This window comes from Meleagris gallopavo, chromosome 9 (assembly GCF_905368555.1).
Source record: "Meleagris gallopavo chromosome 9, MGAL_WU_HG_1.1, whole genome shotgun sequence".
In the NCBI taxonomy this organism is placed as follows: Eukaryota; Metazoa; Chordata; class Aves; order Galliformes; family Phasianidae; genus Meleagris; species Meleagris gallopavo.
The window spans coordinates 8,267,051-8,279,711 of NC_139412.1; the positions used below are offsets into that span (position 1 = coordinate 8,267,051).

The window sequence follows — 12,661 nt, forward strand, 5'->3', positions numbered from 1 at the left end:
GGCAGGCAAGCCTCAACTTAAGCTGGACAGCCACCTGTCAGACATGATGCTGAAAGAGCTCCTGCTCCATTAGGAACGTGGATAAGGAGCAAGCCTCGATCTCCTATGGCACTGAAAGCTGTGCCCTGCAGCACAGAGATGAGCTCAGGGGCAGTGTCACACCACAATGGCCCATCCTGAACTCACCAGCCAGGGCTGAACCAGATCTGCATGCTGCTGTCATACAGCACACAGAGTGCCCACCTACAATAGAGAACCAAGCCTACACGTTTTCTTCCTCAGCTGTGAGAGCAGCTTAGTAAAACCCCAGCTATTCCAACCTAAAATCATTAGGTGCGTGCTTACTGCTCTTCTGAAGATGAAACATGCCTGGAAAACCAAACACACTAGCCATCCAAAAACATATACCAGTTACTGACCAGATAACATAATACTGGTTATGTTTCCAAGATAATAAACATTTTAACACAGCATCTGTAACACGTAGTAAAAATCCACAGCATTTTTCTTTAAAAAAATCATGGATTAATTAATTATTTCAAGTACATGATGCCAAGCAATTTTTTTTTCCATGACTAAACGGACCATGGCTTAGTATTTTTTAGTGATTTAATTTAAATTACACTCTCATGAAATTAAGAATTTGAGACAAAGTGAGGAAATTAAACATTTCCAACACACTCTGGTGATAAAAGTACATCTACCCTTGGCTAGTGACCACACTGCTGATCTGCCATAATTGTAAGTGGAAAAATGTGATAAATTGCTGTTGCCTATATACAATTAGTGGATAGTATGGGTACCTTAGGTTTTGGGGTTTTTTTTGCTTTGGGTTTTTTTTTTTTTTTTTTTGTGTTGTTGTTTTTTGTTTTTTTTTTTAAAGGAGCTAAAAGACAGACTACCCACCTGTATCTATTTTTAGTTTGGTAATGACTGTTCTTGCTAAAATTCTACCAGAATGTCACTGACAGCTTTGGATTTCAGCTTTTTTTAAAAAGCAGAATATGGAGCACAAAGCATAACCTATCATGCAAAATTGTCAGATGCTTATTTTTAAAATCACAGATATGAATGCATAATCTTGATTTTATTCTGGAATAAGATCTTAATAAAGGAAAGCAAAACTTGAATACAACTATTCAAGTTAGCCAACATATTCTATAAAAAGAATGGTGGTGTGGTTTTGAGCTATGCATGTCCTGCTTACCCATATAGTCCCTGCTCCAGAACTAAGGAATGTCTCTCACTTGGTGGGTGCAAGTAAAGGCAGAATTACTTGAGACCATTGTGACTTCTGTCTCATCAAATTCACAAATCAGCTAGACACTTAAACAGCACCAACTGTTGCAAATAAAACTGCTATCAAATCTCAGCTGTAGAAATGTCAGTTTAGGGCACTCTGCAAAAACCTAGTGCTGAATCCTTAACAAAAAAGAACCCTTTTTTTTTTTTTTTTTGATTTAACATTACTGTTTTGAGAGAAAGAATATTCCAAATGATTGCATTACAAACATTTATACACTCAAACATAAATTAAATGTATGTTAGAGGATTAAAAAAAAAATCTGATTGAAATTTTAATTCATGAGAGTCCTATTGTTGGCTGCTGTCCCACTATCAATGCCATCCTTTGGGGGACTCTCGGCATGTGGCCTGCATCAAAGCTAATATCCCCGTTTTCATTCTGACTTAAACATGCCTTAACAAGAAAAAGAATTTTCCAGACTTTAAAAGGTAACTAAAATACGGAAGTACTTTTTATTGCTAAAACATGATTGGTGAGAGATTGAATTTGACTCACTATATTAAAGGTAACCATCATCAAGAGTTGCTTTTCCTAAAACACCAGAATTCCTTCCACACCAGATTCTTTGCATCCTTAGGTACTAAAACTGGAAATACAACTTCACAGATGAAGCATGTTAGCAAGTGTTTAAAAAAAGTATGTTACATTGTGCACAATGATAGGCAGACAAGATTTTACTTAAATAAAGTACATAAAGGATGTCCCACCCCCAACAAAATTTAAAAAATTATATATGCCTGACAGATGGCATTTATTTACTATAAATAATAATTTACTATTATTGTTTGGTAGCACTATGGAAAATCTAAGGAGAGACAGGCATGCTTTTTAGCAGTTTTGGCAGCCAAAATTACCTGAGTTCAGCTTATCACTAGTTGATGATTCCTGCTCCCAGGGCCAGTTATATAGAAACAATGCTTTGATCCAACAATGATTTACCATAAAATGCAAATGGCATTTCAGAGAGGTAATCTGGATCCACACTCTTCTTTTTCCTTCCCTCTTCCACTAAGCACCAAAACCAGAAAGCCAGACATAGCCCAGACATGCCTCCTCACCCTAAGTCTGCAGCAGCTCTGCATCCAAAGACCAGGACAGAACTCTTAACAGCCTGTCCTACAGCAGCTGCAGGGACCTCCTAAAACATTTAAACTAAACGGCCTTGTTTTTCTTTTTAAAGTTCAGTGCATCTTATCTGTATTGTTCACAACAAATTGATATGGAACATCCCAAGCTTGGTACATTTCTGTCAAGCACTGCTCCCCACAGAGCCACAAAGATCTTTCTTGCAGAGGAATGCAAGATCTCATCATAACAAGGGACACTTGAACAACCTGCTTTCTTCCTGCAGTTCGATTTTAACCACAAATACCTTCTCCTAGTAACAAATGTGAGAATTATAACCAGGGAGAAATGTACTCTTGACTCCAGAGTGGCCAAAATGATTTATGACATCAAGACATGGTGAAGACAATTGATGTTCTGGAGGGACTGCGTGAGCTCAGCCTGCACTCACATGTTCTATGCTCACTCCTAATTACTTCATTTGTGACTGTAAAAGTGTTTTAATAGACAAAATTAATTATTTTGAATAATCCTTCTGAAATATGATACATGTTTTAATTCTAGGCATCCTGTCATTAATTAAAGTTCTCTACCTTTTGGTGCATTAATTCAAAGATCGTATCAGTGACAAAGCAACAATTACAAGACAGTTTACTAAAGTTAAAAATAAAGTGAAAAGGTTAATGTACTTCTGTGGATAAACTCAAAATAATGCTAAAATGTTTTGAGTTTTTACTAGAAATTATTTTTGAACACTTTAAAAATAATTTCTTTGTTCCAGGAACACACTTCCTGTCAATAAAATGAAAAATGATATAGATTTAGGAGGATAGTGGTCTCAGCATAGCATCTCTCATATTATTATTCCAGTATCATCTGTTACAAAGTAAGACCAATTCCCACATCTAATTACAAACAGGATTTCAGAGTCATTAAACAAAATACATTTCCATTAGTGCTGCTGTAAGAAGATAGGGGAAAAAATGAAGATTAGTTCATGCTGCACCTCTGTTTTTCAAGCTTTGAAGATTTAGACCTCTGCACTCTGAGACTATAAATTTGTAAAGGATCTGAAAGGTGACAGACATGTGAAAGCTCTCAATTCTGAGCAGTTTGGCCATACCATTTGCATTTTGTCATTAGTTTATCTTTCCCTGCACTTACTTCTGATAGTAGATATGGCAAGAATCTAGAGAGGTTGCTTATGATTACGCTGTGTACAGTCAGAGGTATTTGGGAGGGATTTGGAAGTTTTTTTGGGTAGATACAAATCTTGATTTTCTGTATTATTTTTTTCTTCCAGAAAAACTTAAAAATCATTGTAAGTCATTCTGTCTTTATGGAAAAAAAAAAAAAAAGTACTTTATGCTCTGAAAAAGTGGAACAGCAGTTCTCAGACTTCAAATAAGATAGCAGCCAAAATATAAAATATACTGAGGAAATAGACTGTGTGATACGTTGAACTGTTGAATATAAACTTACAAGTATATATGTTCTCCGTTCATAATCATATACCAACATCCAATTGTAAGGTATCTGTGGAAAAATATACCCCTGTGAATTGCCCACTCAAAAAAGCATTCACACAAGCTGAGTTTCGACACTTGACAGGAACTTTTCTAAGAAGTATATATGTAGATTCGCTTGGTCTTTAAGATGAATTACATTAGTTGATTTAGTTAAATGTTTATATAAACACCAATATGTTCTATCATGTGAAAAAATTACTTAAAAAATATCCAAAAAATAAATTACTCTCAAGTAAAATGATGCACTAGCTCCAGATAAAAGTGCAGATAATTCCATTTTAAGAAGTTATCCAAAGTTATATTTGTTATTTTTAAAACCACAGACAAAACTGCTTCATATTTCTGAGAGCTGGGTGTCAGTCACTTCAAAGGTAAGAGCAGAAACTACCCACTGATAGTCACTCTGTGCTACACACATACAGGTTTGCCAAGTACAAGCACAATCTTTTTTGTGCTTTACATGCAAAAACTGGAGGATGACTGAGGACTCGTGTAAGCGGTCACCATCAGGAAGAAATAGAAGTGACCTGGGCAGAATACAAACAAGGTCTGACTGAACCAACCCAACAGCTTTTCACTTCCCCGCTAACGCCTGAGGAGCTGTATCTAGAGACGGAAACAGCACTCCTAGCTTTTCCCTCAGAGTTACTGGACCCTGGCTCTGAAGGTTCCACTCAGATTTCCTGCACAGAATGAGTTACCCTGTATCAGTCAGCAACCACAGACATTTCCTGACAAGCAGCAAATTGGTAAAGCTTTTCAAAGCTTGGTGGTGCTATGTCTGAGGTCCTTCACCCCACATGCCAATAACTTCCCAGATACCACTTGCAGTGCTTTTAGGAAACTTCCAAGAAATGACACCTCCAAACCAGCGTGTGGAAGAGCACCCTGGAAGCCACTTAGCTTCGCTGAATCCTATTTCAAGTGTTATGGACACAGGATAAACACTTTTAGACAAAGCTTGTCCTCACTGCCTGTCACCTACGGAGCCACAACCAGCAGGTACGCAACTGAAGAAACAGCATTGATGTCTCAATTTCTGAGATGCAGTGGTTTAATACTCTGGTAGGTCTGGAGTCAAGCTTTTGCATGAAGTGGCATAGCAAAAATAGATTAAACTTCTGCTCCTTTCAAGGCTGTATATATTCCTCCTGACAAAAGGAGAATTAAAGAGGGCAAGATGGGTGCCTGATTAGCTTTTCAACTGATTCTAAAAATATCAGTGATCATTTTGACTGGTTATTTTTCAAAAATGGCACAAATGCTTTGTGTTGTTTAAATAAAATTGTGATATTTGAAACAATAACTCCCTGTTCACATAACACAGAAGACACTTGCTTTAACAACAGGAAAACGACTTCATGAAGTCTGCATGGCGGTCTAGGATTAAAAAATCTGTTCTCTGCTCTCGTCATTTTTACTCTTAGAATAAAATAACAGCCTCGGCATCCTGCTTTTTAGAATAAAAGACCTACCTCTTTTGACTTTTCAAGCACTTGAACATTTTAAAAGAGAAAAACTAAAAAAAAAAAATGCTGACCGTGTAATAGCTGGGTATTCATGGTGGGTGGAGAACATGAAAGGTTACAATATGGATCTGTGCCTACGCGTTTCTTTTCAACTTGAGCAGCATCCTCCTGCTTCTGCTAACTCGGCAATCATACAGCTGACAGATTTCTGGGTTTTCTAAATAATGCATGGGATTTTCTTTTAACATGTCAGTGCAAAAGTATCAATTCTGCCCCTGTGTCGTTTGTGATGCTGATTTTCCTTGACAGCATTCCATTAAACCAATGAGTTTTTTCCCTCCTGATGGTTCCTTAAATATTCCTCTGAGTGATGTATTTGTGGTTTTTTAAACAGATTGTGAAGGATGTTTGCATTTATGAGAAAACTGCATGGCAGGTACTGAAAGGAAAAAAAGGATAAAAAGATAACACTTTTTTTTTTTTTCCCCCTACAAAGAGTTTTTCCTCTGATCCTCATATGCCAAAAGCCAGGGTGTTTTTCCTTTCTTTTCTGCCTAACTTAGCTCCTTGTCTGAAAATTAAGCAACAAGACTCTACATACAGAATAACATTTTGACTTCCTAAGGAAATACCACTGAAACACTTAGTACTGTTTGATATCTCTCTTGGGAAAGCAAAACACATTTATTAAATCATGCATGTTAACTCCAAAAGCCAACAGAAGGAAATAACTGCTCTATTCTCTGCACTGAGGTTCTGTACAAACAGGTACTGTCACAGATTGCCATGCACTGATCTTTCTTTGCTTATGCAGCTGTGTAACACAGCATTCTTAAAGGTAATTCCACCAATACTTTACTTCGCAATCTATCTTCCACACTCCTTCCCTACCACATACTCTCATAATTTACCTGGAACCATGCTACAAAAATTAAAAAAAAATTACAAAGCAATGATTTCAAATAAATTTCCAATTTCCCCAGATAACCATATGCTCATTTCCAGAAGTTGCTTCACCTAATCTTAGTATTGCACGATGACAAAACAGATGATCTTTATAAACGCTTCTGTGCAACTGGAGAGGTCTGTTCACCTTATTTCTACAGAGCAACAAACCTGGCAACGTGGCCGGGCTTGAATCAATCTGCAGATACATCCAGCAGACCTGGTTTCAGCTGCCAGGCTCAAACTCTTGCTCCTACTCATTTTCCTGAGAGGAATACGGAAGGCCCAACAACTGGCACACATATCAATGACTTATTGCGGCAATCCTTGGGACTCAAGGCAATCCTCAGGCATGCCCACAGTGCCACCAGCAGCATGGCTCATCTCTTGGGACTTCAGTGAACTACGGGGTTCTCTCAATTCAACCTTCTTTCACAGATCCTATGAGAAGACGAAGATGGACACAAAGCCCCAAAGAATGAAGAGTACAAACCAGTGGGACAGCAGAGAACATACAGTGCTGGATTACACGAGATTTTTCAACTGCCTGAAGAGCTTGTTTCAACACTGCATATGATGAGTAGGAAGGTGCAAAAAATCTCTCTTCTGCAGAGAGAAGGAGGATATTAATGTTCAAATGTCTAACAACATTCTTCACAACCCTGTGAACTAATGGATTAGTTCAAATAAAACCAAATGTACAATTTATTATTTTTGAGGTACATCTTTCCCACTGCTTCAGCTTTGTCTCTTGCAGCAAGTTCTTGAGTTTTTTTAATCAGTTATTTGCAGTACCAGCCTCCACCATGACTAATATGCAATAGCAGGAAGGTGGTAGGATCTGATGGCAAAAAACTAGAAGCAAGAAAGCAGCACATTATTTACTGCACATTTGCATAGGCACTCTTCTAAAATTCAATTCCATGCCTGTAATCTACTCGAGGACAGTGCAACAGCTGAAGGATTACAGATAGACATCCTGAGTTAGAGTTCAGATTGTCAACTGATGGCATGAATTCTGACTTCATATACGGAAAATCTTTGAAGTTTGTATCATCATATACGCATACGCAGACAATGAAACTGCCTAAGTGACACTCTGGGCATTATTAAAGAAACTCATCTAAAATGATTTCATTCTGGCATCAAATGATACAGATGGGGACTGAAATGGATATGACAAAAGTTCTCATCACTTTTTTATTATACTAATGACCTGCATGTAATGGCTCACTTTTGAAAAAGTCAGACAGCAAAGTTTCAAGGCATATGACATTTTTTATCCAAAACACCAACAAAACACCACTCCACTCATCAGGATATGGAAATAAGAGGCAGGCACACATTCTAAAGTGAAATATGTGGTTTAAATCTTATACTCTCCAAAGGAAGTCAACATGCAACTCCGAGGTAATAAAACAAAAATCTTTATAGTTGTTTTTCTAAAGTAAACTTGCAACTCTTCAAGTCTGTGTTACAGTAAAAAGAAAAAAAATCAAAGCAAACAAAAGGTTCTCTGCTCTGTACAACTATATTTCTGATTTGACAGCTACAATTATAATCATTCAGACATCTATTTCCCACAAACTCTCAACAGCCATAACCTTTAGTGATTAATTATAAAGTTCCAGGAGCAAGAGTACACAGACTAATTTCCTAAAACAATAAAAGACAGAATTTCTCATTTGGAGCTAAATGAAACACGAACAGGTTGTTATTCATGCTGAAATCTAGATGCAGAGTCATGTTGCAGCCATTACAAAAGCTATTAAACACAACCTCAAATCAAAGAAACTGTAGGTCTCTCTCCTAAAATAAAATGTTTTACCCACTTACCAGTCTTCTGACTCCTTTGCTCCGTTTCTTTTTCCCTCTTCTTAGCAAAAAAAAATATCAAAATTCAATTTTCTCCTTTTGCATCCCCATTTTGCTTTTAGTAGTTAATTAAATTGTAACAGTCTAGAGCAAAACCAACATTTGGGAAAGCTTCATGCACACAGAATTACAGCAGTGTTCTTTTCACATGAATCAATGTTTGAAAGTGTGCATCAACTCGTAAACAAAATGGTGACTCTTTTTAGGCTCTATCGCTTTCCTATAAGACTTTTCTATAGTGAATATTTAATAACTCCTCAGTTGAAATGAGACAGCTTTAATTAAGGTGCATATTAATTATGTTGGATTTTTTTTTGACATATTCTGCTGAACTTGCTTAATGTAATTTTTTTTTAAAATAATAAAAAAAAAAGACCCTCCAAAGAAAGGGAGAAACACTGCATTGCAAACAATCTGACTTCTAGCTAGCATTGTAGGTACTAAAAAAAGGGAAAATTATGATTATTAGTGTATTAGTAGTTCTTTTAGTTAAGGATTTATCTCTCCACTGCAAGTGACGTTGGTACTCAATCCACAAAACATGTTCTTGGTAATTTTACTGCATATGGCAACGAACAAGGTAAAGAATTGGAAAAAGATCTTTATGTAACTGATACCACTTCTTTATCCTTGGGCCCCACTGCACCTTCAGTTAGAGTCAGTGGGAATTTTTCCAAATACTTAAATTAGTATTGAGTCAGTTCTGTAACTCATTGAATTGCTAAACTGCAGAGAACTTCAATTTAATATGCATGCTCTTGAATGTATTTTAGAAAAGCTGGTATGATATTCCCCATAAAATTTGTCAATGAGGTACCTAAAATAATATCGTTACTGTACTGCAGATTCTCCACAAAGGAACACAAATTTTGCCAAAACATAAAACACACCAAACCATGAACATTCAAATTAGCACGCTTTGCTACAGCAGCTTTTAAAAGCCTTAATACTAGTCCCACATCTTTTCTGTTTGAAGCTTCCCTGCTTTTCTGTAAGAATTCTATCTTCAATCATATTAGCATTCAGTGAAATTGAGTAATTCACTTTGAACTATATACAGACTACAAAGAACACCAACTAAATATGCTTTTTCAGTGCTGGTTTTTGTTTTTTTTTAAATTCAATATGCACTAATTGATTAGGGTCTGAGAGGTGAATAAGAAATATGTATTCTACATAATAGAAAGCTGGGGAAGGGTTTAACGCATGAACTGGAAGCCAGATTTCTTCAATACAGATGAGTACACAAAATTAGCAAAAGGCAATATCACTTTTGGAAAGACTGCTTTGTGCATAATTTGTCATGAATTCAAAGTTATTCCTTTAGAAAATGAGTCTAAGACCTCCCAGCTGCTGCTTTATTGGTCTAATAAATTACCATTTCGATGGCACAATGCATATACACTATACACCATCCAAGCAAGCAAACTGTTAGAGTGGCTTTGCCTTTAGAGACACACGTGTGATGTTAGATATATATGAATGCCAGTGGAGATCTGAAAGCAATGAGGGACCAGAAAATGCTTCTGTTGTTGAACTGATAATGAAAATAGAGGATGTACAAGCTTCCGAAGTGTAGAGAGTGTATTTTAGGATTGTTTTGTGCTAAAAATACTGAGTCAAGTGAATCTGCCCTTATTATAATAGATATACAGCAGCTTCCTGATACAAAATGGGTCTATACCTTATTCTAAGCATTCTACACTGTTCGAGCAAGATCAGTTCATCTGAGAAGAAAGTAAGAATAAATAAATAAGATATTCTCTTCAAAGAATTAATTTCTGCCTTTGAACCTTACTCTTGTGGAGCTGGGATTCAGAGAACATAGTTCAAGTCTATACTAATGGTTAATAATAGTATAGATGAATGTGTGTTTAGCATCAGTGCCTTATTCTCAATTTATTCCAACCAGGTAGGCCATAACAAAAGTTTATTATGACTCCTTCATAACAGTGGTTTGCAAACATCCACACACGGGAAGAACGAAATGAAAAAAGCCAAACAGCTGGTAATTTCGCATTCCCTACTTCACCTTTCTCCAGTGAACTGCAGTGACTCACAATGAGCTCCAACAACTTGATGTTTTGGACACCTTCCATAATTTATAGAAATGCTCTATATTAGTGCCAGAGAGAAATACTTTGTTACTACAGACACATTTAGAGAAGAATTTTAAATGCATGTACCCTTACATAGCAATCCTTCACTAATACTTCTGCTGAAGATGGCTGTTAGGAGGAAAACTGGAGGAATATGTGCAATAATTTTTATTTAATACTGACAGAGGAAAGCTTACAAAATAAAAGAATACAAGAATTTGAGATAGATTTTGATTTTGTTTCCAATGGGTAAAAAGGTTTTCCCTCAGAGCTCGTGTGCACAGCATTACTTACCTGCGTTAGAATTAAGTTCTTCATTTTCTGATTCTGTTCCATTTTGACTTCCACTTCCATGCAGGCTATTCATTGCCATAAGTTTCATCTTCTGTAACTTCATAGCCTCTGCCATGGCTGCTGCTGTCAAACCTGGAAAGAACAGAAATAAATAAAATGCAGCATCACATGGTACAACACAGGATTGAAAAATATGAAGATCAAGATAATTCCTTTCAGTGAGAATAAGCAAGTCACATAAGTTCAGTACAGATTCTTATCCCAGTTAAGACGTAGTGTCATTCTGAACATTATCTTCAAGTCCTTTGCGTTATTCTAGTACTGCATTCTAAAAATGTATTTTCTAGTGTTTGTGTTTCTTGTTCCTTCTGCACATGTATAATGTAAAAAACTATTTATTTCACGTTATTCCTTTTCATTATAATTTTAAATATCATTTCCTGTCACTTTGATCACTTGGGCACTTTGATCTCTTTCTGTTTGACTTGGCTGCTACAAAATTTCCAAGTACACTAGTAAAATGTGGTGTTTCTTAATTTCAACAGCCGGAAGCCAATTAAAGTGGAAAAAATAAATGCTGTGCTATTATGATATTTATAAAAACATTGTTTTTCTGAAGTCCTTTGATTTGAATACTACTACCACTGAAAAATACTACATTGGAAATGCAAGAAACATACAATATAATTACAAACTCAACCTCAATTTAATGAGATATTAAAACCATTACAAATACAGAATAAACAGGAGATTCTCAAGTGATTGAAACTGAATTAATTTAAAATAGTAATAGTGATGGAGTAGGGTCAGGTTACCAGCTACCACAGTCATTACATGTTTTTCTAAAAAGAAAAAAAAAAAAAAAAAAAAAAGAAAAAAAGAAAAAAGAAAAAAAGAAAAAAGAAAAAAAGAAAGAAAAAAGATTTTCCTGTATGATTTTTCAGGACTGTAAACTTTTCAAGTTTTGAAATTTTGGATTTTTCAGTATGAGATAAAATGTTCTGGACAGTATGAAATTAATTTTACTCTGGCTAAGATGTAATTGAAAATCTCTCCTATCACATGGGAAATAGAGGGGGATAAGGACACGTAACCGAAAAAGATCCTTCCAGGTATCATGATTGATTCATTCAGTTATGGATAAAACCAGCTATAGTGTCTTCCTCTCAGCAAATTATGAGTTGCTTTTGTCATCTCCTACAAAGCACACTGAATGCTTCATATCAGCTATCTTGTAATTTAGTTCCACAAAAACACTCTCATTCACCAAAAACAACTTTTTTTTGGTTGGTAGCACACGATAATTCAGAACAGAATTAAATAATCCGCTCTGTATAAGAAGTACTGCTTACTGAGACATTAGACACTGATTAAAGTGAACTAATAATTTTCATATCCAATACTGCCACACATCCATAAATGAAAATATTTTCTTTTAAAAGCTACTATGAATTTGACATTTAGATTAGCTGTGCTACTCCTCTAACAGGCTTCACAAAGGTTCTCATTATTTTAATATGAGTTAAGTAAGCAAGCAATCAAGAGACTCCAAATGCAAGGGGGAGGTGTATGTATTACCATCACACAGCTACAGCAATCCTGCTAACTTCAGTGAAGATATCCCTGATTAAGAGCAGTAAGTTGGAGATGATAGGTTATGAGTAAGAAATAATAAAAGTCAACCAGGTCTGTTCTGCTACTCCCATCCCACCTAAAAGCCCTTCAGCATTCACAAAAATAATCTACATTTGCATAGTCCCATAATCCAAAAGCACTGATGCCAAGTCTAATGAGCATCACCTACACTAACTGAGCATTTGTTTTATTGTTCTGTCACTGCTACATGAAAAACCATACTGATCTTATTTTTAATATATACTAACTACAAATACACAAAAGCAGAGACCAGAAAACAACATCAACTATTTTGTTTCTCAGGTCATTTCAGCCCTTACTTCTTAACAGTATTTATTTTTTATTTTAAAATAAAATTTTTCAAACACCCTTTGAAGTTCTTTTGCAAATGGTATAGGGTTTTTATCAGGTTAAAATCAAACCCTGATGTTTAAACTTCTGCTT

General features: G+C 35.9%; 1 protein-coding gene across 5 annotated transcripts in view; it reads right to left on the minus strand.

The window, feature by feature from the left end:
* Positions 1 to 12,661, minus strand: part of DACH2 (dachshund family transcription factor 2) — a 266,533-nt gene that overhangs the window by 80,286 nt on the left and 173,586 nt on the right. For all 5 annotated transcript variants that reach the window (XM_085230818.1, XM_085230817.1, XM_085230816.1 and 2 more), the window contains one exon: positions 10,583 to 10,714. In XM_085230818.1, the coding sequence (XP_085086944.1) occupies positions 10,583 to 10,714 (132 nt within the window). The remainder of the gene's footprint in view (positions 1 to 10,582; positions 10,715 to 12,661) is intronic.